Below are 21,865 nucleotides of genomic sequence, written 5' to 3'. Positions count from 1 at the left end.
CAGACTGGAATGTGCCAAATACAACTCCTCCAATTTTTAAGAAAGGAGGGGGACAAAATGAGAAATGACAGACTAGTTAACCTAACATCAATCGTAGGAAAATGCTACAATGTGTAATGAAGAATGCAGTAAAAGGACACTTGGAATGTAGAGTCAGCATAATTTCTACAAATGTCAAACAGCAGTGATACAGTCATCGTACAGAGAAATGATAGATGATCAACTGTAATCTCATGAAATGGCTCAAGGCTTTAAGAGCCGAATGGCCTACTCCTGCTATTATTTTTTTATGTTACAAAACCACATGTAAAAATTGTCAAGATGAGAGATGCAATAAATCAGATAACGTCTTAAAAAGGTCATGTGGTCACAACATGACGTGATTAAACCCTTGGGGAGGCCTTCAGTGAGAGTTGGCAGCCCTACACCCTGAGTATATCTGCTGTTGATGAGCTATGAACAATCTACCATCCAGCCTCTTAACATTTCAAACATTTAGCCAGCTGCAGCGCAGAGAAGGAAATGTTCCACCACCACCTGTACGCTTCCAAGTTGGTTGAGATCTGTTAACCACTCCGAGCCCACAGCTGGCTGACCCTACACAGGGTATTAACATATCGAAACGTGTCTCCCCTCAGTGTGAAAGGGCCACAGGGATGGTAATGAACTGGACAGCTTAAGAAAAAGAAAATAAACAAATCAAATCCACTGATAGAATTTGCCACTGTTTCTCTTCAGGTGAGCGTAGAGGAAGAAAATGAATTTTTCACCGAGTGAGTAAGAGGAGTGGCATGTTGGAGACAAAAACTTCAGTTACATTTAAATTTACTTGGCCTAACCTGCAAGGCTAAAGAGGTTATTGTTAGCACTGCTGAGCTTATCTTTCTCATCATTTTTCCATTCCTGCCACCTGCATGTATTAGGTTATGTGTCCCATGTAGCATTGGTTTTCAGAGTAGCAAGAATACAATGAAGTGCAAGTTGCCACAAGGGTAATAAGTGCACCTTACAATTACCCTGAAAAATATGTTGGTTTCTTAGGGGAATCATTGAATTCTTCATTCTTGTGTTCCTCATCTATAATAGTTTCATTACCTGGGAACTTTTACTGACAACTTATTGAAATAATGAAGAGGAGAGGAGCAAAGGAATTCGTTTGGCAATGTAATCAAGTTATTAAAATCTAGTGTATAATAAAATGTGAGGCTGGATGAACACAGCAGGCCCAGCAGCATCTCAGGAGCACAAAAGCTGACGTTTCGGGCCTAGACCCTTCATCAGAGAGGGGGATGGGGTGAGGGTTCTGGAATAAATAGGGAGAGAGGGGGAGGCGGACCGAAGATGGAGAGGAGAGTATAGGTGGGGAGGGGTTAGGCCAGTCCAGGGAAGACGGACAAGTAAAGGAGGTGGGATGAGGTTAGGTAGGTAGGAGATGGAGGTGTGGCTTGAGGTGGGAGGAAGGGATGGGTGAGAGGAAGAACAGGTTAGGGAGGCAGAGACAGGCTGGACTGGTTTTGGGATGCAGTGAGTAGAGGGGATGAACTGGGCTGGTTTTGGGATGCGGTGGGGGAAGGGGAGATTTTGAAGCTGGTGAAGTCCACATTGATACCATTGGGATGCAGGGTTCCCAAGCGGAATGAGTTGTTGTTCCTGCAACCTACAGGTGGCATCATTGTGGCACTGCAGGAGGCCCATGATGGACATGTCGTCTAAAGAATGGGATGGGGAGTGGAAATGGTTCGCGACTGGGAGGTGCAGTTGTTTATTGCGAACCGAGCGGAGATGTTCTGCAAAGCGGTCCCCAAGCCTCCGCTTGGTTTCCCCAATGTAGAGGAAGCCACACCGGGTACAATGGATACAGTATACCACATTGGCAGATGTGCAGGTGAACCTCTGCTTAATATGGAAAGTCATCTTGAGGCCTGGGACTCATCCCCTCCCCCCACTGCACCACACAACCAGCCCAGCTCTTCCTCCAAGCCGCACCTCCAACTCCTACCTACTAACCCCATCCCACCTCCTTGACCTGTCCGTCTTCCCTGGACTGACCTATCCCCTCCCTACCTCTGCACCTATCTTCTTTTCTCTCCATCTTCGGCCCGCCTCCCCCCCCTCCCTATTTATTCCAGAACCCTCACCCCATCCCCCTCTCTGATGAAGGGTCTAGGCCCGAAACGTCAGCTTTTGTGCTCCTGAGATGCTGCTTGGCCTGCTGTGTTCATCCAGCCTCACATTTTATTATCTTGGATTCTCCAGCATCTGCAGTTCCCATTATGACATTTAAAATCTAGTGTACAGCAATGAAAAATAACTACGTAGAATGTTGGCCTCTATCTTGGTGCCTGGCATGTCTGTATTGGGAAAACCCCATGTGAGTAATGTGCTCAGTTTGGGTACCACGCCTCAGGAAATGAAAGTTGGTCTTGGCCGGATTAACCGTGGAGATTCACCAGAATAATACTGGGATTTAAACAGGTAAATTATGAGGGTCAGTTGATAACGCAACTCAATTTCTATTCCTTTGAGGTCTTCTGAAATATTTTGAGTTGGGTGTTGAGGGTCAGGGGTGGGTACTAATCAGACTGTGTTTATGCTGTTTAAAAACTTCAAACATTTTTAGTTGTGCGTGGAATGTGGTTGTTGCCTGGTTTGGCTTCCATTATTGCCCATTCTTCCCCTGGGGGAACTGGTGGCACACTGCCTTGGTGAACTTCAGCAGGCCTTGGAGTGTGGAGACGCTTACCATGCTGTTAGGAAGTTCCAGTGACAGTGATGTATATCAAAGTCAGGATAGTGAGTGGCTTGGAGGGAATTTGCAGGTAGTGGTGTTTCCATGCAACTTGTTGGCCTTGTCTTTCTAGATGGTAGTGGTTGCAAGTACAGTTTTGCTAAGTTACGGCAGTACATCTTTGTAAAGTGTACATGTTGCCACTGTAGTAAATGTTGAAGACGGTGGACATGGTGATAATCAAGGGGCCTGGATGATGTGAAGCTTCCTGAGTGTTGGGGCAATGCTCATTTAGACAAGTGGGCAGTATTCCATCACAGTCCTCCCTTGCGCCTTGTCAATGGTGAATAGGAACAAACAAAACACTGAACTGTGGATGCAGGAAATCAGAAACAAAAATAAATTGCTGGAAGAACTCAGCAGGTCTGGCAGTGTCGGTGGAGAGAAAGGAGAGTTAATGTTTCAGGTCCAGTGATTCTCCTTCAGAACAATGGTGATTGCTAGGTGGGGAGATGAGTAATTCAATGCAGGATTCCGAGCCTTTGACTTACTCTTGTAGCAACGGTATTTAGTGTTTATGGCAAGTCTGGTTTTGTTTCTTGTCAATGGACCCAGGATGGTGGATTGAACAAACATGATTAATATGTAATGGTTAGATACTCTCTTGTTGGAGATTGACACAGGTGCCCAGTAGTGACTATTTGGTGAAGCTGTTTTCCCCTGGTGAGCAACTCACAATAAGTTGACATGTCCTGAAAATTGGACCCCACTACTTAGAGCATAGATGAAAGATCATAGAATCTCTAGAGTGTGGAAACAAGCCGTTCGGCCCAACACGTCCACACTAACCCTCTGAGCATCTCACCTAGACCCATCCCCCTATAACCCACCCCCCTGTAACCCACATACCCCTGAACACTACGGGCAATTTAGCATGGCCAATCCACCTAGCCTGCACATCTTTGGTTTCCTCCCACAGGCCAGAGTACTTAGAAATCTGGAACTCTTTCCACATGCTCTCAATTCTGAATCATCAGTGAAGTCATGAAGAAATGAGACAGATTTTCATAGAGAAAGTGTATCCAGGCATATACAGCAAATGCACTGAAGAGATATATATCAAACATGATCTGTTTTTGTATGAATGAACAGGTTTAGATGAATGGCATTCCCTTACATTGCTACCAAAGTAACCTTGCTTGCAGAACAGCTGCTTAAATTAGCCATTCTGCTTTTCTGTTGCATGTTCTTAAACTAATTGTGGATACATTGTGAAGTGACACCCCAAGTGATGTGAGCTGTACTGTACTATTATATGCTTTGTGTGACAAGCTAGCTTCCAGCTTGTCTCCATTTTTAAGCAGATTTGTGTTAATTTTGTCTGCAATCTGAGTAGCTCCAGGTCGGTGGGAGAGTACACCTGTGGTGTTAGTCAGATGCTGCAGACTGAAAGAGATTGCATTCAGGAAGCTAGTTAATCTCTTGCTGTGTGGTGCCTCAGTTGGGGGACAGGATGTGTGTCGGTTTTCCTTTGTGCTTTTAGTTGTTCCACATTGTGCTGTATTTTGATGAATTGAAGTATGTTGTTTTAGTGAGAATAGATTAGGAACATGTCATGATACCGAACGTGTATCTTTGATCCTCCGAGGTGTTTATTATTGACTGTACAGATGCAATTTTTATTCCAGTTAGAAGGACACCCCAGAAATCTTGGGCAACAAGTTTGGCAAGAACATGATTTCAATGGCATTCTGTTATCCACTGTCGAATCTCACTTTGACTTGCCTGATACCTTGTTGGGATAATAAGAACCATGGAATCCCTACAGCGTGAAAGGAGTCCATTCAGCCCATTGAACACACACCGATCTTCTAAGAGTATACCACCCAGAAGTACTCCATCCCTGTAACCCTACATTTCCCATGGCTGATCACCTAGCCTACATATCACTGGACACTATGGACCATTTAGCATGGCCAGTCCGATTTGATCTGCGCATCTTTGGATGTGGGAGGAAGCTAGAGCATGTGGACGAAGCCCATGCTGACACCGGGGGAATGTGCAAACTCCACACAGACAGTTGCCAGAAGCTGGAATCGAATCCGGATACCTGGCGCTGTGAGGCAGCAGTGCTAACCACTAAGCTACCGCACCACCTTGCGTCTGCCAGAACTTCCGAGTTTCTGTAGCAAATTCGGTTTTTGTTTTAGTTTTAAATGTATTTACATTGCACTGATTATTGATAGAGTTCTATACATTGGGTGAAGATAGGCATCAATAAAAACCATGCATTTGAAATCTTTTACTAAGAAAAGTTACAAGGAACGTACCTGGTTGTTCTGGTAATGTTCTGAGCCACTTCCAACATTGCAAAGTCAGGAAGTAGCATGCTGCCAACTCCTTCCAGAACATCATTATTGTGTGTTTCTAAGAAGAACGTATACCTCCAGCTTTCTGAACTTTATCACTCATTTATCCTTTTGGCTGTCATCTTTGCTATCTCCACTTACATCCTTGCTGCTGCACTGAATCTCTACCTCTTGCCCAAATATTTCCAGGCAGGAGTGACTGACGGCAATATTCACTGAATCATTGAAAAGGGAGATAGTACTTGAAGACTGGACAGCAACAAATGTATGAGTCCTTTAAAGGCAAATAGCCACCTTTAGCAAATAGCTTTACATTACACTGTCTACCAATAGTAGATGGGGTGAAGGTAAGAATTAAAATGTTCTAAAACAAACTTTAAAACACAGTTTTCAAATAAATTTTGTTTTTTTTAGTAGCAAATAGATAGAACGTTCTGGAGCTCTTAATGAACGATAAAACTGGACAAATGTAATCTAACTGGAAATGTGTTCTCAATTTTATGCCAAAGCATTTGCTGTAACTCAGCTCAAGTTCACAGTCATTAGCAAAGCAAATAAATCTGAGATACATTTGCTTTGCCACTGACTCTCGTATTCTCTCTGTGAATGTAATTTCCATCACTGTACTGTGCTTCTGCAGCAAATTGCAGTGTTTTTAAACCAGAAGTTCAACTATAGGGCTGGAGTGATGCCATCAAGCTAGCCAAACAACCAGTTGTATCAAAGACATTTCAAAGTCAGAAAGTTGGGTGGGGGGGAGGGGGAGAAAACAAATAAAATTAGTTTTAAATGTAAAATCATGAACTGCAGATTCTGGAAATCTGGAACAACATCAGAAATTTCCTGAGAAACTCGGCAGGTCTGGCAGCATCAAATGGAGACGAAGCAGAGTTAACATTTCGAGTCTGATGACCCTTCTTCAGAATTCTGCTTTTTCTCCACAGAATCTGCCAGACCTGAGTTTCTCCAGCAATTTGTTTTTGCTTTGGTCTTACGTACGTTTACATTCTACTGGTCTACTGATAGTAGATGGGGTGAAGATAAGCATTAAAATGTTCTAAAACAAACTTTAAAACACAGTTTTCAAATAAATTTTGCTTTTTAAAGAAGCTTCTAATTATCAGTTTGTGAACGCTTCACCGTTGACGGATCCAGCAAACAACCCACAAGAGGTAATGTGGCAACTCACCAGGGCTCCTTTAACAGTGCTTTCCAAACCCACGACCTCTACTACCTAGAAGGACAGAATGGCAGAGATGTGGGATATTACTACATGCAAGTTGTTGTCTGAGCCACTTAACTTTCTTTCTTGGAACTAATCACCATTCCTTTATTGTCCTAACTCAAAACCTGGAGCTCCCGCACAGCACCCTACACACCAAGTACCACAATGGTACAAGGCAACTCAGTGCCGCCACCTTGAGGGCAGTTGGCTATGGCCAGTAAATGCTGGTGTAGAATTTTAAAAAAGCACAAGCAAAGGCATTAAGTGAGACTATTTACCCCCAAACACATGTTCTACCATTTAATGAAACCGTGACTGATTTCTTTGTAGCTTCTTTCTTGCATGACCCCTTTCCCATTTTGTCTCCCTTGTCAATCAAGAATTTTTCTTCTGGCCTTAAAATATTCAGTGAACTTGCCTCCACTGATATCTGTAACACAATATTACAGTTTGATAACACTTTGAAAGAGAGGAAAATAAACTGCTAAAATCTGTTTTTTTTAAGCTGTGTTCCCAGTTCCAGTCCTTCCCATTAGGAGAAATGGTCTCTCTGCACCCACTCCACCTAGTCCTCTCAGGGCCCTGTATGTTTCAGTAAAATCACCTCTTATATTTCTAAAGTGTATTGGATACAGACCGAACTTGTCCAACCTTTCCTCATAAGATTATCCCTTCTTCCCATATTCGGACAAGTGAACTTTCTCTGAACTACTTCTAATGCAATTATATCTTAATTAAGGAAACCACGACTCTTCACGGCAGTCTAGATGTCGTCTTACTAAGGTCCTGTACGACTATACCAAAACGTCACTACTTATTCCAATCTTCTTGCGAGAGATTGAGCTTCCAAATAACTTGCTGTGCATTCACATTAAATTTGTAATTCACATACTAGGACACCCAGATTCCTCTGTATCACAGTTCTGTTATTTCTCTGTGTAAATTATAAAGTATTTTCATCCTTCCTGTACAGTGTTCTGGTTCACATTTCTCATATGTACTCCATCAGCCAAATATTGACATTTTTTGTGTCAGATAGATTGCTCTTCACCGGTTCCCTATCCACTTCACAACTTGCTCTTCTACCTATCTTTGCATTATCAGCAAATCTAGCAACCATCTCTTCATTGTATGTTTCATTGAGAGGTGACATTGAATCCGACTGTAACACTCCAGTACTCAAGTTACAGCTTGATAATGATGTATTTATCTACTCTTGCTACAGGCATAGACTGAATGGCCTACTCCTGCTCCTATAGAGGTTGCTCTACCATTGAATACCTTTATTACTGAACATCCATTTCATTGTCTTTTTCCACGCTATTCTATCCCTGTACATCATTAGAAATATGTCATTTTCTACTTTAAAAATGCTTGATTACTGAGTTTTTACAGCCTTGGTTTGAGAATATCTATGAATTGCAACCCTCTGAAATTTAAAAAAAAAAATCTAGCTCCATTTTCCTAATTTCAATTCATGGGAGAGTCACCTATTATGGGAGCAAATCCATGATCCTTCGGTGCATTCTCTCTGTGGCAATAATATCCTCCCTAAGGTGAAGTGACCAAAACTCTGCATGCTACTCCAGGTGCGATCCAGCCAAAGTTTTTAGGAATAACAGCAAGCCATTCAGCCCACTTGGCTGTTTAATATGATCGTGGTTGATGGCGCATTTCCATGCTTTTTACCCACCTCAACCCTCTGTACCATTGATCAAAAATCTATCAATTTCTTAATGTACTCAGACTCAGTTTCCACTGCTGCCTGGGGTAGAGAATTCTGAATCTTCACCAGCCTCTGACTTAAAAACATTTCTCCTCATCTTGGTCTTAAATAGAATCCCAATTAGTTTGAAATTGTGTCCCCTGCCCTAGTCTCTCGGTCTGGGGGAAAACCTAGTTTCATCTACTGTTTTTATCCTTTTAAGTATTTTGTAGGTCTCAACAAGACCACATTTTCACTCCTCAAAATTCAAAACAAGACGTCCAGTTTGCCCATTCTCTGCTCATTGGATAGTCCCGCCATCCTAGCAATTCCTGGCATCATTGCATTCCCATTATGGAAATACTATATTTTCTGAGATAAAGAGGCCAGGCTGAACACAGTACTTCAAGTGCGGTCTGACCAAGCTCCTATACAGTTCACTACTGCTTTCACTCAAATCCTCTTGCAATTAAAAGCTGGCTTTCCATTAGCTTTGCTCATAATTGCTGCATCTGCACCTGCACATTAGCCTTCAGTGACTTTTTGATAAGGATACCCAAACGCCTTTGCACATTACACTTTTCAACCTTTCACTGTTTAATAAATTACCTGCGCATCTGTTCTTTCTAGCAGACTAGATAACCTCCGAAGTATATTCCATCTGCTGTGTTCTTGCTCAATCACTGAGCCTGTCCAAGTTGACATATTCCTTATAACACACATTCCGCCTAAGCTTTGTGTCATCTGCAAACAGTTGGTAGTAAGTTTTTGCAATTTCTGCATTGGAATCCTCTGGCGATAAAGACGAACACACCACTGACATTCATAATTGTTTGCTGCACCTGTATATTGGCCTTCAGTCATTTGTTGACACAGATACCCAGGCCCCTTTGTACATTTATGTTTTACAGTCTCCTCAGTTATGAAATACTCTACACATCTGTTCTTCCTGTTAAAGTGGATAAGCTCACATTTTTCCACTTTATATATTATCTACCACATTTTTTCTCAATCACCAACTCTGATAAGATCTACTGTGAGCTGCTAAATAACATGCTGAGCATGCACATTTCCACTTAACTGAAAACTTGAAAATATTACATTTGGACCCAAACTCTTTCTAATTGACCTTTTTTAGAGATGGTATTTACACACCTCCCCAGCAGTTGGGACTTGAACTGGGCCTCATGACTCTCATGGGCCTCAGTTGAAGTAGATTGTGACCAGCTGGGGAGCCTGCCTACATGAAAATTGTCCTTTTATTTCCATTTTTTAATCTTCTGCTTGTTAGCCAGTCCTTAATCTATGCCAGTACTTTACCTCCTATTTATGGTCCTTTTTCTAACCTTTGCAAGGCTTTATCAAAGCTCTTGGAAAATCCAGGCATACCATTTTCCACTTACTTTATTACTTTCGTTAATACAGCATCCTCCAAAGCTTCCAACACATTTGCCAGAGAGGGAAGCATGATGGCATATTGGTGTTTGACTGGTAACCTAGAGACCCACGGTATGTTCTGGGGACCCAGGTTCAAATCCCATATAGCATGAAATATGCATTCAAAAAGAAAACTGGGATAAAAATTTAATGACCACTGTCAGTTGTCAAAAAGAAAACCCATCTGGATCATAGATGTGGCTTAGAAAAGGAAATCTGTAATCTTTGTCTGGATTGGCTATTATGTGACTCTAGAATCATGTGATTGACTCTTATCTGCTTTCTGAAGTGGCCAAGCAGGCCATTTAAGTCAGCTCAACCACTAAAATGTCTCCTACAAAGGAATGAAACAGGATGGACTGCCTGGCATTTACTAAAGCACAGCAAACAACAATGACGAGCTCAGTCATGTTGACGCTGTAAAAGTAATGTCATCTCATCAGTAATATTAGCATAGAACATTTTGAAGAAGATCCCAGCTGGCGTCGTCTTTCAGTCATCCAGTGCAACTGCCACAGGCTGGGAACTTTAAAGTAGGCCCCTAGAATGAGCAAGACTTTTTCAGGAGTTTATTGCAGGGCACTGGATCATTCGGTCTGAAGGTTGATGCCCTGCTCAGTAGTTGTCCAAAACAAGCAAGGGACATTGATTGTAGCATCTCTGTCAGAGACTCTCATAGAGGAATGAGTAGCCATTTCTCCAAACAAAGTTCCTCATCCCCAAGGAAGCATCCATATTAATGGGTTGAGGTGGACATATGAGGCAGCATGCACTGGCAGAGGATGGCTAAATCATTACAGCTGTCAGCAAACTGAGTACACAAGAGGAGAAAGCTTTCATTTCCAAACCTCTAACTTGTGGAAGAACGGAGGGATCTTGGTGTGCAGATACATAGATCCCTTAAAATGGCCACCCAAGTGGACAGGGTTATTAAGAAAGCATATGGTGTTTTGGCTTTCCTTAACAGGGGGATTGAGTTTAAGAGTCGTGAGATCTTGTTGCAGCTCTATAAAACTTTGGTTAGACCGCACTTGGAATACTGCATCCAGTTCTCGTCGCCCTATTATAGGAAAGATGTGGATGGTTTGGAGAGGGTTCAGAGGAGGTTTACCAGGATGCTGCCTGGACTGGCGGTCTTATCTTTATGAAGAGAGGTTGACTGAGCTCAGACTTTTTTCATTGGAGAAAAGGAGGAGGAGAGGGGACCTAATTGAGGTATACAAGATAATGAGAGGCGTAGATAGAGTTAGTTGATAGCCAGAGACTATTTCCCAGGGCAGAATTGGCTAACACGAGGGGTCATAGTTTTAAGCTGGTTGGAGGAAAGTATAGAGGGGATGTCAGAGGCGGGTTCTTTACACAGAGTTGAGAGAGCATGGAATGCGTTGCCAGCAGCAGTTGTGGAAGCAAGGTCATTGGGGACATTTAAGAGACTGCTGGACATGCATATGGTCACAGAAATTTGAGGGTGCATACATGAGGATCAATGGTTGGCACAACATCATGGGCTGAAGGGCCTGTTCTGTGGGGTACTGTTCTATGTTCTATGTTCTATCCAGAGCTACAAGTGCGCAGACACATGGGAGCAGCACTACCTGCAAGTTTCCCTTCAATTGGCACACCATCCTGGAACTTTTATGGTTCCTTCACTGTCATTGAGTTAAAATCCCTCCCTAATGGTGGGAACTAAGCAGGCCAAGCAGCATCAGAGGAGTAGGAAAGCAGACGTTTTGGGTCCGGACCGGGTTCAGACCTGAAACGTCAGCTTTCCTGTTCTTCTGATGCAGCCTGGCCTGCTGTGTTCATCTATCTCCACACCTTGTTATCTCTGACTCCAGCATTGGCAGTTCCTACTATCCCTCCCTAATGGCATTGTGAGCATACCTACCGCCTAGAACTGGCAGTTCATCACCAAAGTTTTCTCCAGGGTAATTAGAGATGTGCAGTAAGTGCTGGTCCAGCCAGCAATGGGTTAGCCTGTGAATATATGAATCAGTCAACCTATTAACACCCTTTCTGCTATATTCAGCATTTGACCTGATAAATGGAGGTGGAAATGCTTTGGCAATATATTTCTCTCTTCAACAATATTCAAGTTTTGTTTTTATCAAGCAACATTTAGTGTGTAAAGGCTGCAGTTGGCTAGGGGTAAATATGAAACCAGTTGCAGGTAACATTTTGTGCCTAGGCTAAGTATACATATCACAAAGAACTGAGGGTGCGCATAGCTTAATAGCTTCTTTATGGCGTGTCATTATCAATCTGTTTATCTGCATCTATTTCCACAGACAAATGTGTGGGATGCAGAATTGTGCCTAATTACCAAATAACTAGCCCTGTTGTTCTGAGAATAGCAACCTGAAAGGATGAAAATTGCATATCTTTGCAACTAAAAATAGCACTTTCACTTCACTAGCCATCAAATATCTGAGAGATGTGGCTAACTATGTTACAATGCGAGGAAAGTGGTTTACTGTGTGTTCTATTCATACAATACACAGAATGAGCTGTCTGTGTTTCATAATTTTCATAAAACTTTGAGCATTTTTAGCATTGATTTATGAAATATTGATTTCCTCTTTGTGGAGATTATATGCATTACTTCACGGTGAAATAGAGCACATTGCTTTGTATTGTTATGTGTAAAATTTAAGGTTCTGTTTTGTGATCAGTGTTGAAAAAGTAGAAGCTAAATTGGATGATTTGATGTGTTCATGCCAAGACACAATTGCAGGGATTGATAGGCACACTTAAAATTTAATTCTAAGTAGGATGGTGGTGCATTGCAGCTTGAACTTGCAGTCTCACTGACCTACCTATGGTTATGACGAACCTCCAGCCTTTCTCTTGAAAGAGAAGTACAGTGACTATCATCCTTTAGTTGATGTGCCATTTGGCAAGTGATCATAAGATTGGCTGTGATCTTTTGTCCTTAACTATCAACAGCAGTGTAATAATGCCAGGAATGAAGAATTACCATTTGTTCTACTAAATGGTGCCAAACTCTCACAGAAAACAACATTGTTAAATGCTGTTCCGGGTGTACTGTGTATTGACCGGGCATTATCATAATTTTGCAAAATGGTGCTGTCGATGGGCTCGTCCAATTCCAGAATTGTAATTTTAAAGAAAGGAATCATTATGTATTTAAATTGTCCCCCGTTCTTTACTTCACAGTCCACAATATGGTGATAGCTTACTGCTGGGTAGATAGTGCAGATACAACATAATCTCGTCTTTATTTTGGTTTCCTTTCAGATCGTCAGTTGGCAGTGCATTGCCTCGAAGGCGTTGCTGTGCATATGTTACTGTTGGAATGATCTGTGTTTTCATTGGAGTTGGTTTAACTGTAAGTAGAACTCAATTTATTGAAGAACTTGTGTAAAGTCAGTGTGGATTTAGGAATTAGATTGCTTTTTACACTCTGGGTGAAGCAGTTTGCTTTCTGCTGGTGTCAGGGAAATCAACGTACGAAGATCTGAGATAACAAGGTGCAGAGCTGGATGAACACAGCAGGCCAAGCAGCATCAGAGGAGCAGGAATGCTGATGCTTTGAGTCTGGACCCACCCCCATCTCTGAAGAAGGGTCCAGACCCGAAACATCAACTTTCCTGCTCCTCTGCTGTGTTCATCTGGCTCTACACCTTGTTATCTCTTTCTCCAGCATCGACAGTTCCTACTATCACTGAATCGATTTTTAACCCAATGTACAAAGATCGAATGGTCTTGGTGAAGCAGACTACCTTTTCGCAAAGATAATTTGTTTCTGATATCAAGTTATTGGAATTTCCAGTCATCCAGTAATAGGATTGCCATCCAGCAGCCAGTCATGGTGAATCGTTTTCACAGGCAACAAACCATTAAGTAAAACCAAAAGAATCCCTTTACTTTTTGAACTTTGAAATTTTATGGATGACAAAATAGATAATTGGGACATGCACAGGAGAGTAAGTTTGAACCCAGTATCAAAAAATTGCACATAATGATGAAACATCAAATATTGAGTATTTCCTTTTAGTAGAAACAAGTTTGCTCTTTCATGGCCACTACTGTTGTTTAGTAGTAATTCTGAACATAATATACTGCCCAAATCCATTTTGGGTCATTGAACAGCATGTAACTTTTCCATGAGGCTTTTATAGAAAGATCAAGGGCTGAATTTTCAACTGAATTCAAAATAATTTTGGTCTGCAGTCAGCCTTGTTTTTTTTGAAAGGAATTCCAATTTTCCTCCACATGCCTAACGTCCTCTTGTGTTTGTGTTGTGTTGGGAATATGCAAAATGACTAAAACTCTACTACACCCATACAGAGATTGGCCCCACACTTTTAAATAGAGGGGGAGGAATGAAAATGGGCTTTTGTTCCACACCAGATGAAAAAGATGATACGAGGATGCGGGATTTCGGAAGCCCATTGTAGGCATGTCAGAATGAGTGTGTGTGTGGAAAGTGAAAGTCTACTGAGGAGTTTGAAGCATTCTGTAAGACAAGTGTGACGTTCTAACACATTTTTTAATGGTTGCCATTGGGTGCAGCGTTTTACTGTGTGTACTCCACACTCATTTTTTTGTATTTATGGAAATTTTCTTTGGGTATGATTGTTATACATAACCAAAGGTGAAAAGCAAGAACTACATCAGCAGTGCCACAAATGTATCACTACAAAGCAGCCCAGCATATGTAACACACGAAGTAAAGAGGCATGGAAAAATAAAGTTTCAGATCTTCATATGCTGTCCCTAGCATAGATACTACTGATGGAAGTAGTGGCGTCATGTGACTATGTATTGCAAACACTTTTATGCTGAATTAAAGAAAATGAGCATGAAGCAAGATGTGGATTTTTGGGAGCCCTCAGAACCTGGGTAGAGACAGTCTGCCAACAGTCGCTCAGCGACCCTTAAAATTATGCTATTTCCTCTGCTGTGGAAATCTTCAGACTGAAGAGACTGTGTATCTGTCTTTGCTGGACCAGCCTGCCTTCACACAGAAATTCTCGTTCATAGCCCCTGTAGTGACTTTCATCTCCCAAGCCCCAGGATTGCTCATAGTGCTGACCGAAACACTCACCGGTCAGTTAGAGGAGGGATAGTGGATCAAGTTGACCAGTTCGCTCATGTTCACTCGATGTTCTGAGATTTTATTTCACTGTCCACAAGGAAGCCTTCTTCACCTGCTGCCATCATAATAACATTATTTTTCGTCCAAACGTTCATCACCAGAAACCATCTTGTAAAGGTAAATTGACCCTTGTGTTCACCAGTATTATTGTTCAGATGCAATGCATTACTTAACCGATGGAAGAAAGTTCAATAAGTGAAATGTAAAAAGAGAAGTTTTAAAGGTTTGCTGTTGTTATGTTTATAATCTTGGATTTAGTTGGGATTTTCTTTGCAAGAAACATCCCTTTGTTTATTGACAAGGGCTATGCTTTGAAATGGATAATTGACTTGTCAGTTAAGTTGAAAGACATTTTCGTTTTAACAGCTGATTCATTACAAATAGCTGGCTGGAATTCGGCTCAGGAGGTGCTGTTGCAGTAACTGTTGAAACTTGGTGAACCTGTCCAAACGCAATGTATAACCTGATGGCCCAGCCTGCCTTCACTCACAGTGACTAAATTGTAGATTAAACCTGGTTCAACTAATAGTGTACAAGGGCACCCCAGCAATAGTACCAGACACTCTGAAGCTACAACAAAGAACTGCTTGTGTGCCAAATGTCCAAAGCAGCATGCAAGGGACAGTGCTACGTGATCCCTCACAAATAGATCGAATAAGCTCTGCTGCCATGAATGGAGGTGGACAATTAAACAACTCTCTGGAGGAGAAGGCTCCCCAAATATCACCTCCCTCGGGGACTCCAGAAGATCAGTGTAAAAGGCAAGGTTGAAGGATTTACATTCATCTTCATGCTGATGTAGATAATCCAACTCAGCCTTTTGCAGTAATCCCCAGCATTACGGATACTTAACTTCGGCTAATTTGATTCACACCATGTGATATCAAGAAACAACCAAAGGCACTGAATGCTGCAAAAGGCTGTGGACCCTGACAACATTCCAGCAGTAGTACTGAAGACATATGTTCAGAACTTGCGCGCGCCCAATCAAGCTTTTCTAGTAAGTAATTCATAGGATGTGAATTCACAAGCTGACGAAGCATTTTATTGTCCACCCCCATCTGCCCTTGAGACGGTGGTAGCGACCTGCATCCTTGACCTGCTGCAGCCTGTGCACTGTAAATGGACCCACAATGATGATATGAGTGGAGTTCCAGGATTTTGATCCACCGACACTCAAGGAATAGCAATATGTTTCCAAGGCTGGAGGAGGAGCAGCATGTCGGCAGTGGTGTTCTCATGTAGCTGCCCTTGTTCCTCCAGAGTTGTTGTAAACTTTGGTTTAGAAGATGTTGTCTAAGGCTCTTGGAATTTCTGCAGTGCGTTTGTAGATAGTGCACATTGCTGTGACTTGATGGAGAGAGTGGATATGGTGCCAATCAGGTGGGCTGCTTTATTCCGGATGGTGTCAAGTGGTGTGTATTCCATCATAACATGACTTTCAGAATTGAGGAGGCAAATCACTTGCTGAAGAATTCCTAGTTTCTGGCCTGCTGTTGCCTCCACTGTATTGATGTACTGAATTCAGTTGTGTCTGGTCAGTGGTAACCCCAGGATGTTCATAGTGGGGGCTTAGTAATGGTAACACCGTTGAATGTCATGGGACAGTAGTTGGTTTGCCTCTTATTGGAGATGGCCATTGCCTGGCATTGGTGTAAGTGAATACTACACCGCTACCTGACAGTATGGAAAACTGCTCAGTCATGCTCTATCTGCCAGAAGCAAGACAAATCCAAACGGACCAATTATCATCCTGTCAGTCTACTCTTGATTGTCAGAAAAGTGATGGAAGAGGTTGTTAACAGTGCTATTAAATGCTTTTTTCCAAAGGGAAGAAACCTCCTCACTGACTCTGTATTCTGCCAGGGCTACTGAGCTCCTAATTTCACTAAAGCTTTGGTTCAAGTTTGGACAAAAAACTGGACTCCAGAAGTGTGGTAGAATGACTGCCTATTACACTAAAGAATTCAGTTGAGTCTAGCATCAAGGAACTTGAGCAAAAACTGAAGTCAGTGATAATCGGGTGAAATTTCTTCATCAGTACCTAGTTCACAAGAAGATGGTTGGGGTTGTTGGTAGTCCATCATCTCAGTCAGGAGTACTAGTACCTCAGTTCCTCAGGATAGTGTCTTCAGCCAAACCACCTTCAACTGCTTCATCACACCATCGTAAGGTTAGAAGAAGTGCAAACCTCAGCAATCATCCCCACTATGTCTAGTTACCCTGAGACCGCTCAGATCCTGAAGCGTTCTGTGCCCAAATACATCAAAACCTGGACAATATTCCGGCTTGAACTTAAGTCTCAAGTAACATTTGTGCCACATAAGTGCAAGGCACTGGCATTTCCAACAAGAGGATCCAGAAATAGCTCCTTAGCATGCAGTAATATTACCGTTGCTGAACCTCCCACTATCAACATTGAGTGTTAACATCGACCAGAAACTGAACTAACCTAGCCATTTTATAAACTGTGACTGCAAAAGCAGGTCAAACATGAGCAAATCGAAGGTGAGAAATTTATCACCTAATTCCTAAAAGCCTGTCTACCAACTACAGTTCTCAAGTTGTGTGAGAGACAGAACACTTCCCACTTGCCTGGATGAGTGCAAGTCCAACAACATTCAAAGAACAATTTGCAGCCTATTTGATTTGGTACTGCAGTCACCACCTTCAACGTTTCACTCTATCTATCTAGCATCTCTCCAATGTTGTGCCATCTCCAAGATTCATTGCAATGACTCAGCAAGTTTCTTTTCCAAGCCACATACTGTCCAGACTTGGAAATATATCATTGCGTTGCTCGGTCAAAAACTATAAGTTTGCTGGAAGTCTGTCTGTACGCAACACTGAATAAGTTGTCTTGGAAGTCGTTTCAACAAAGTACTCCCTGTCAACGCTCTCTGTAACCTGTTTTGGGGGTTGAAGAAGCTCCAGGTTAGTTAAATGCAATCAGGTAGCTATAACAGTGGAAAAATGCCCGAGTAAGTTATGTACATATCAACAGAGGACAAAGCCAATCCAGCTAATTACTGCCCCCATCAGTTTATTGATGATTGAGTGAAGGGATAAAAGGTGTCATTAAAAGTCCGAGTGGCACTTGCTTAGCAATAATCTGCTTAGTGTTGCCCACTTTGGTTTCCAGCAGATCGACTCAGCTCCTGACCTCATTACAGCCTTCGTTCAAACATGGATAAAAGAGCTGAGTTCTAGATATGAGGTGAGAGTGACTGTCCTTGCACTTGCAGCAATCTTCAGCTAAAAGTCCTGATTGGTGATCCATTTCCATCGTCTCCAGTGGTCGCCAGAATTGCAGAAGCATGACTTCAGCCAATTTTGTCCGGTCCACTTGAGATCAAAAAACATTTGAATGCATCTGATCTGAGATGAGAGTGACAGCCCTTAACATCAAGACAACATTAGCCCAAGTGTGGCATTGGATGTTACAAAGGCCACGGGCCCTGACAACCTTATAGCATTGAAAGTGTGTGATCTAGAATGTGCTGCTCCCCTAGCCAAGTTGTTCCAGTACATCTACAACACTGGTATCAACTGGACAATGCGGAAAAGCACCTGGATAAGTCCTGTTCTCTCAAAGCAGGACAAATTCCAACCATGCCAGTTACTGCCCCATTGGCCTATTCTGAGTTATCAGTAAAATGATGAAAGATGTTGTCATCATCAAGCAGCATTTCTCAGGAATAGCCTGCTACCTGTCTTAGCCTGGGCTCTGCTAGAGCTCCTCAGCTCCTGTCATTATAGCCTTATTTCAGAAATGGACAAAAGAGATTTCCAGATCTGAGATCAGTGTCAGCTCTAGAAGTCAAGACTGCATTTGACTATGTGGCATCAAGCAGCTCTGGCAAAACAAGAATCAGAGAATCGGGGAACACCTCTCTACAGGCAGTGTTGTATGCCTAACTATCTTTTAGTTCCTTCATCAATTATCTTCCCTTCATCATAAAGTGAGAAGTACAGGTGTTCACATGATGTTCAATAGCTTTTGCCGCTCCTTGCATACTGAAATAGTACTCATCCAAAGGACCTGCATGATATCTAGATTTGGACTACAAGAACAAAGAACAGTGCAGCATAGGCACAGCTTGTTTGGTCCTCCAAGCCAGAGCCAATGCATTTTGCCCTTTATATTAAAACTATCTTCATTTTTATAGGATTCGTATCCCTCTGTCCCTTCCTATTCCTGTATTCATCAAGGTGCTTCTTGAATGCTGCTACATGGACTGACAAGTAGCAAGTAACATTTGCTCCACATAAATGCCATGAGATGACCATCTTCAACAAAGATTATAGCCATCATTCTTCTTTAAAGTTTAGTGGCATTACATTCATTGAATCCCATATTATCATTCTGGCAATTACTGTTGACCAGAAACTAAACTGGACCATACAAACATGTAATGTGGTACAAAGAGCAGGAATCCTGCATCATGTAACTCACTTCTTGACTCCCAAAGCTGCTTGTTCATCTGCAAGGCACAAGTAGGGAGTTAGATGGAATACTCCCATTTGCTTAGATGAGTGCAGTTCTAACAACACTCAAAGCTTGACCGTATCCAGGACAAAGCACTTGATTGGCATACATCTACAATCATTAGTGTTCCCATAGCTGTAGTAGACCATAGCACTGCTCTCATTAGAAAAAGACAACTGGTTAAATCACCAGTATATATCAGGCAAGTGGTGAGTTTGAGGATGAGGATCCTTCATTGCAACCTCAGTCAGCGATGGAAATTGAACCAGTGTTGACACCATACTGCTTCACAAAGCAACCTCAGCTAACCTGACCCCAGTTTCTCCTCCTCCCAGTACACAGTAGCAGCATCAGTAAGAATGTACTGTCTGAGAGATGCATTGTAGCAATTCAGTAAGGCTCCTTAGACAACACCATCTAAGCCTATGACCACGTCCATCTTGAAGGACATGAACAATAGATACGTGGGAACGTTGACACCTACAAGTTCCCTCCTAAGCCGCTCACTGCTGACTTGGAAATACATATTGCCTTCAGCGTTGCATCAAACTCTTGTAATTCCCTCCCTAACATCATTGTAATCTACCTACATTAAATGGGCTGCAATGGTTCAAACAGGTAGCTAACCACTAGCGGCATAACCCACGTCCTATGAATGCATAAAAGTATGTCCAGACTGGCTTTCTTTAATCAATCTTTATTTATCGAGGCGACTGTTAATTTTGTCCTGAATTATTGTTTCTTGAAATTTCCTCACCACTGAATTTAAACTGATCTGAAGTGTTTTCAACAGTTCACCATTTGCAAACCTCCAATCCCCTCAATACCATCTTTGAGTTCAAGGAAGTCTGGAAAATTACATCCAGTTCCTTTACAGTTTCTGCTGTCACTTCCCTCAGTATCTATGCTTGCATCTACCTCAGTTGATGCGTAATCAACTTTAAATAAAGGCAGTCTATCTTCTACCTCTTCCTTGTCATTTCTAAATCTTTCTATGTCTGAATTACCCCCTCGTTCTATGCCTTGGTGGTGTTTTTTCCTTGACTAGGAAAGATGGCGAGTATTCATATAATATGTTATTTGTCCCTACTTCCATGTGAAATTGCCTTTTTGGCTCCTCGTTTTATCTAATTATTTTCATACTTATTTGCCAAAGGTATTTGAAGTCTGTTTGCTGGTGGAAGGATGGGTTTGGGAGTGGTATTGATGTGCCCTAGCTTCGTTCAGTTATTTTTAAAAGGCAATCTCCTCCCTGTACATCAGTATCTTGTGGTTTATTTTATATTTGATAGGTGCTCATGTTTTTCAGTATTTGTAAATTTAAGTCCATTTATGAATTGTACGATCAGTTCTGCAGTTTGCTTATTTTGTATCCTAATTGGTGACTGTTAACTGATGAGCTAACAAAGAGTAACTGATTTAATGTCTGTGTTGAATTGGATTTTGTACTTGAAAATATGATGTAATTGTAGAAGGCCTAACTATTGTGTCCTTTTTTTTCCAAAAAGGTTGGGACCCAAGAATTTGCCAGGCGTTACACTGCAACATACGTTTCCTGGATTTTTGCTTATCTCCTAGGTTTGATCTGTCTAATCCGAGCTTGTTATTGGGGAGCCATAAAAGTTAGCTATCCTGAGCATACCTTTGCATAGACCAATCAGATGGCTCACTTCAAAGGATATGATATTCTGCAAATTCTTTATTTCCAGTCAAATGGACATTTTTGAGTTAATGTAAATCTACTTCATAAACTTATTAGGCCTAAAGAGGGCAATGGTGTTAGAACATGTGCATATTGCACTATGATTTTAGCAAGTAGACTTTTTGTTGCATCCAGCTTGCTATGTTTTTAAAATACATACTGAACTTAATTTGTTTGCAATGTACACCTGAGTTTGTCTTTGTTTTGAAATTTGTTAAAACAGATCTTTTAGTAGCTTTTAGTTTTTTGGATGGCAGTGTTATTTTTAATGTTCACTGATGCCACTGTTTATCTTTCAAACTGCAACAGAAGCATTACAACAAACAGTTTGTCTTGGTACACTTCAAGGTACTTCTACACAGGCTTGATGTTTAAATTGCTCCTGCGTTTCTGAACATTCTGGACAAAACTGCTTCATAGATAAGAAATAAAAATAAGCTCTACATGTAATATTTTGAATACTTTCATAATTTTAAGTATTTGCTTTTTAGAATGCAAAGCTTTTTAAAATGCCTGTAATGAGATTGTCAAAGCATTATAGTGAAAACAGTAAGTGATACTTTACGTATTGGATCATATTAATCTTATTGTGTAACAATCCATATTATAAATGTTTTGACAGACACCTATTTGGAAAAATATCAGAAGAAGTTAGTTTTTGCTAATATCATAAAAGGATTACATAATTTAAGAGGAAACGCAAACCTCGGCTGTTGAATGTAATGTCAAAATTTGTACCAAATTTAACCAGTCTATTAACAACCTTGCTTTAGCTGAACTGGATGCAGTCCTTTTTTTTAAATAATGTGATAAAAATTACTCTATAAATAAAAAAAATTTGTTCACAGTAGTGTTATGGTTTTATGACCAAAAAGTTTGGCTCATATGGAATTCCTTCCCTTGTGACCTTGAGTCAATCCATCAACAGGTGGACTATTGTGGTTTCCAGAAGGCAGCTCACCACCACCTTCTCAAGGATAATGAGGGACAGATAATAAATGCTGGCCAGCCACTTTCAACAATGAGACAAGCATTTATTCTAAAACTGCAAAGGAATACAGAATAAACAGACAAAAATACTGGTAGAT

At 41.5% G+C, this 21,865-nt stretch overlaps 1 protein-coding gene across 1 annotated transcript in view; it reads left to right on the top strand.

Moving 5' to 3' along the window:
- Positions 1 to 21,627, top strand: part of pip4p2 (phosphatidylinositol-4,5-bisphosphate 4-phosphatase 2) — a 63,328-nt gene extending 41,701 nt beyond the window's left edge. The window contains exons 6-7 of the mRNA XM_048528479.2: positions 12,723 to 12,813; positions 20,584 to 21,627. Coding sequence (XP_048384436.1) covers positions 12,723 to 12,813; positions 20,584 to 20,727 — 235 coding nt within the window. The 3' untranslated portion in view covers positions 20,728 to 21,627. The remainder of the gene's footprint in view (positions 1 to 12,722; positions 12,814 to 20,583) is intronic.
- The last annotated feature ends 238 nt before the right edge of the window (positions 21,628 to 21,865 follow it).

The sequence above is a fragment of the Stegostoma tigrinum genome, chromosome 5 (genome assembly GCF_030684315.1).
Source record: "Stegostoma tigrinum isolate sSteTig4 chromosome 5, sSteTig4.hap1, whole genome shotgun sequence".
NCBI lineage: Eukaryota > Metazoa > Chordata > Chondrichthyes > Orectolobiformes > Stegostomatidae > Stegostoma > Stegostoma tigrinum.
The sequence above is the reverse complement of the archived record's forward strand: the minus strand, read 5'-3'. Positions and strand labels throughout refer to the sequence as shown.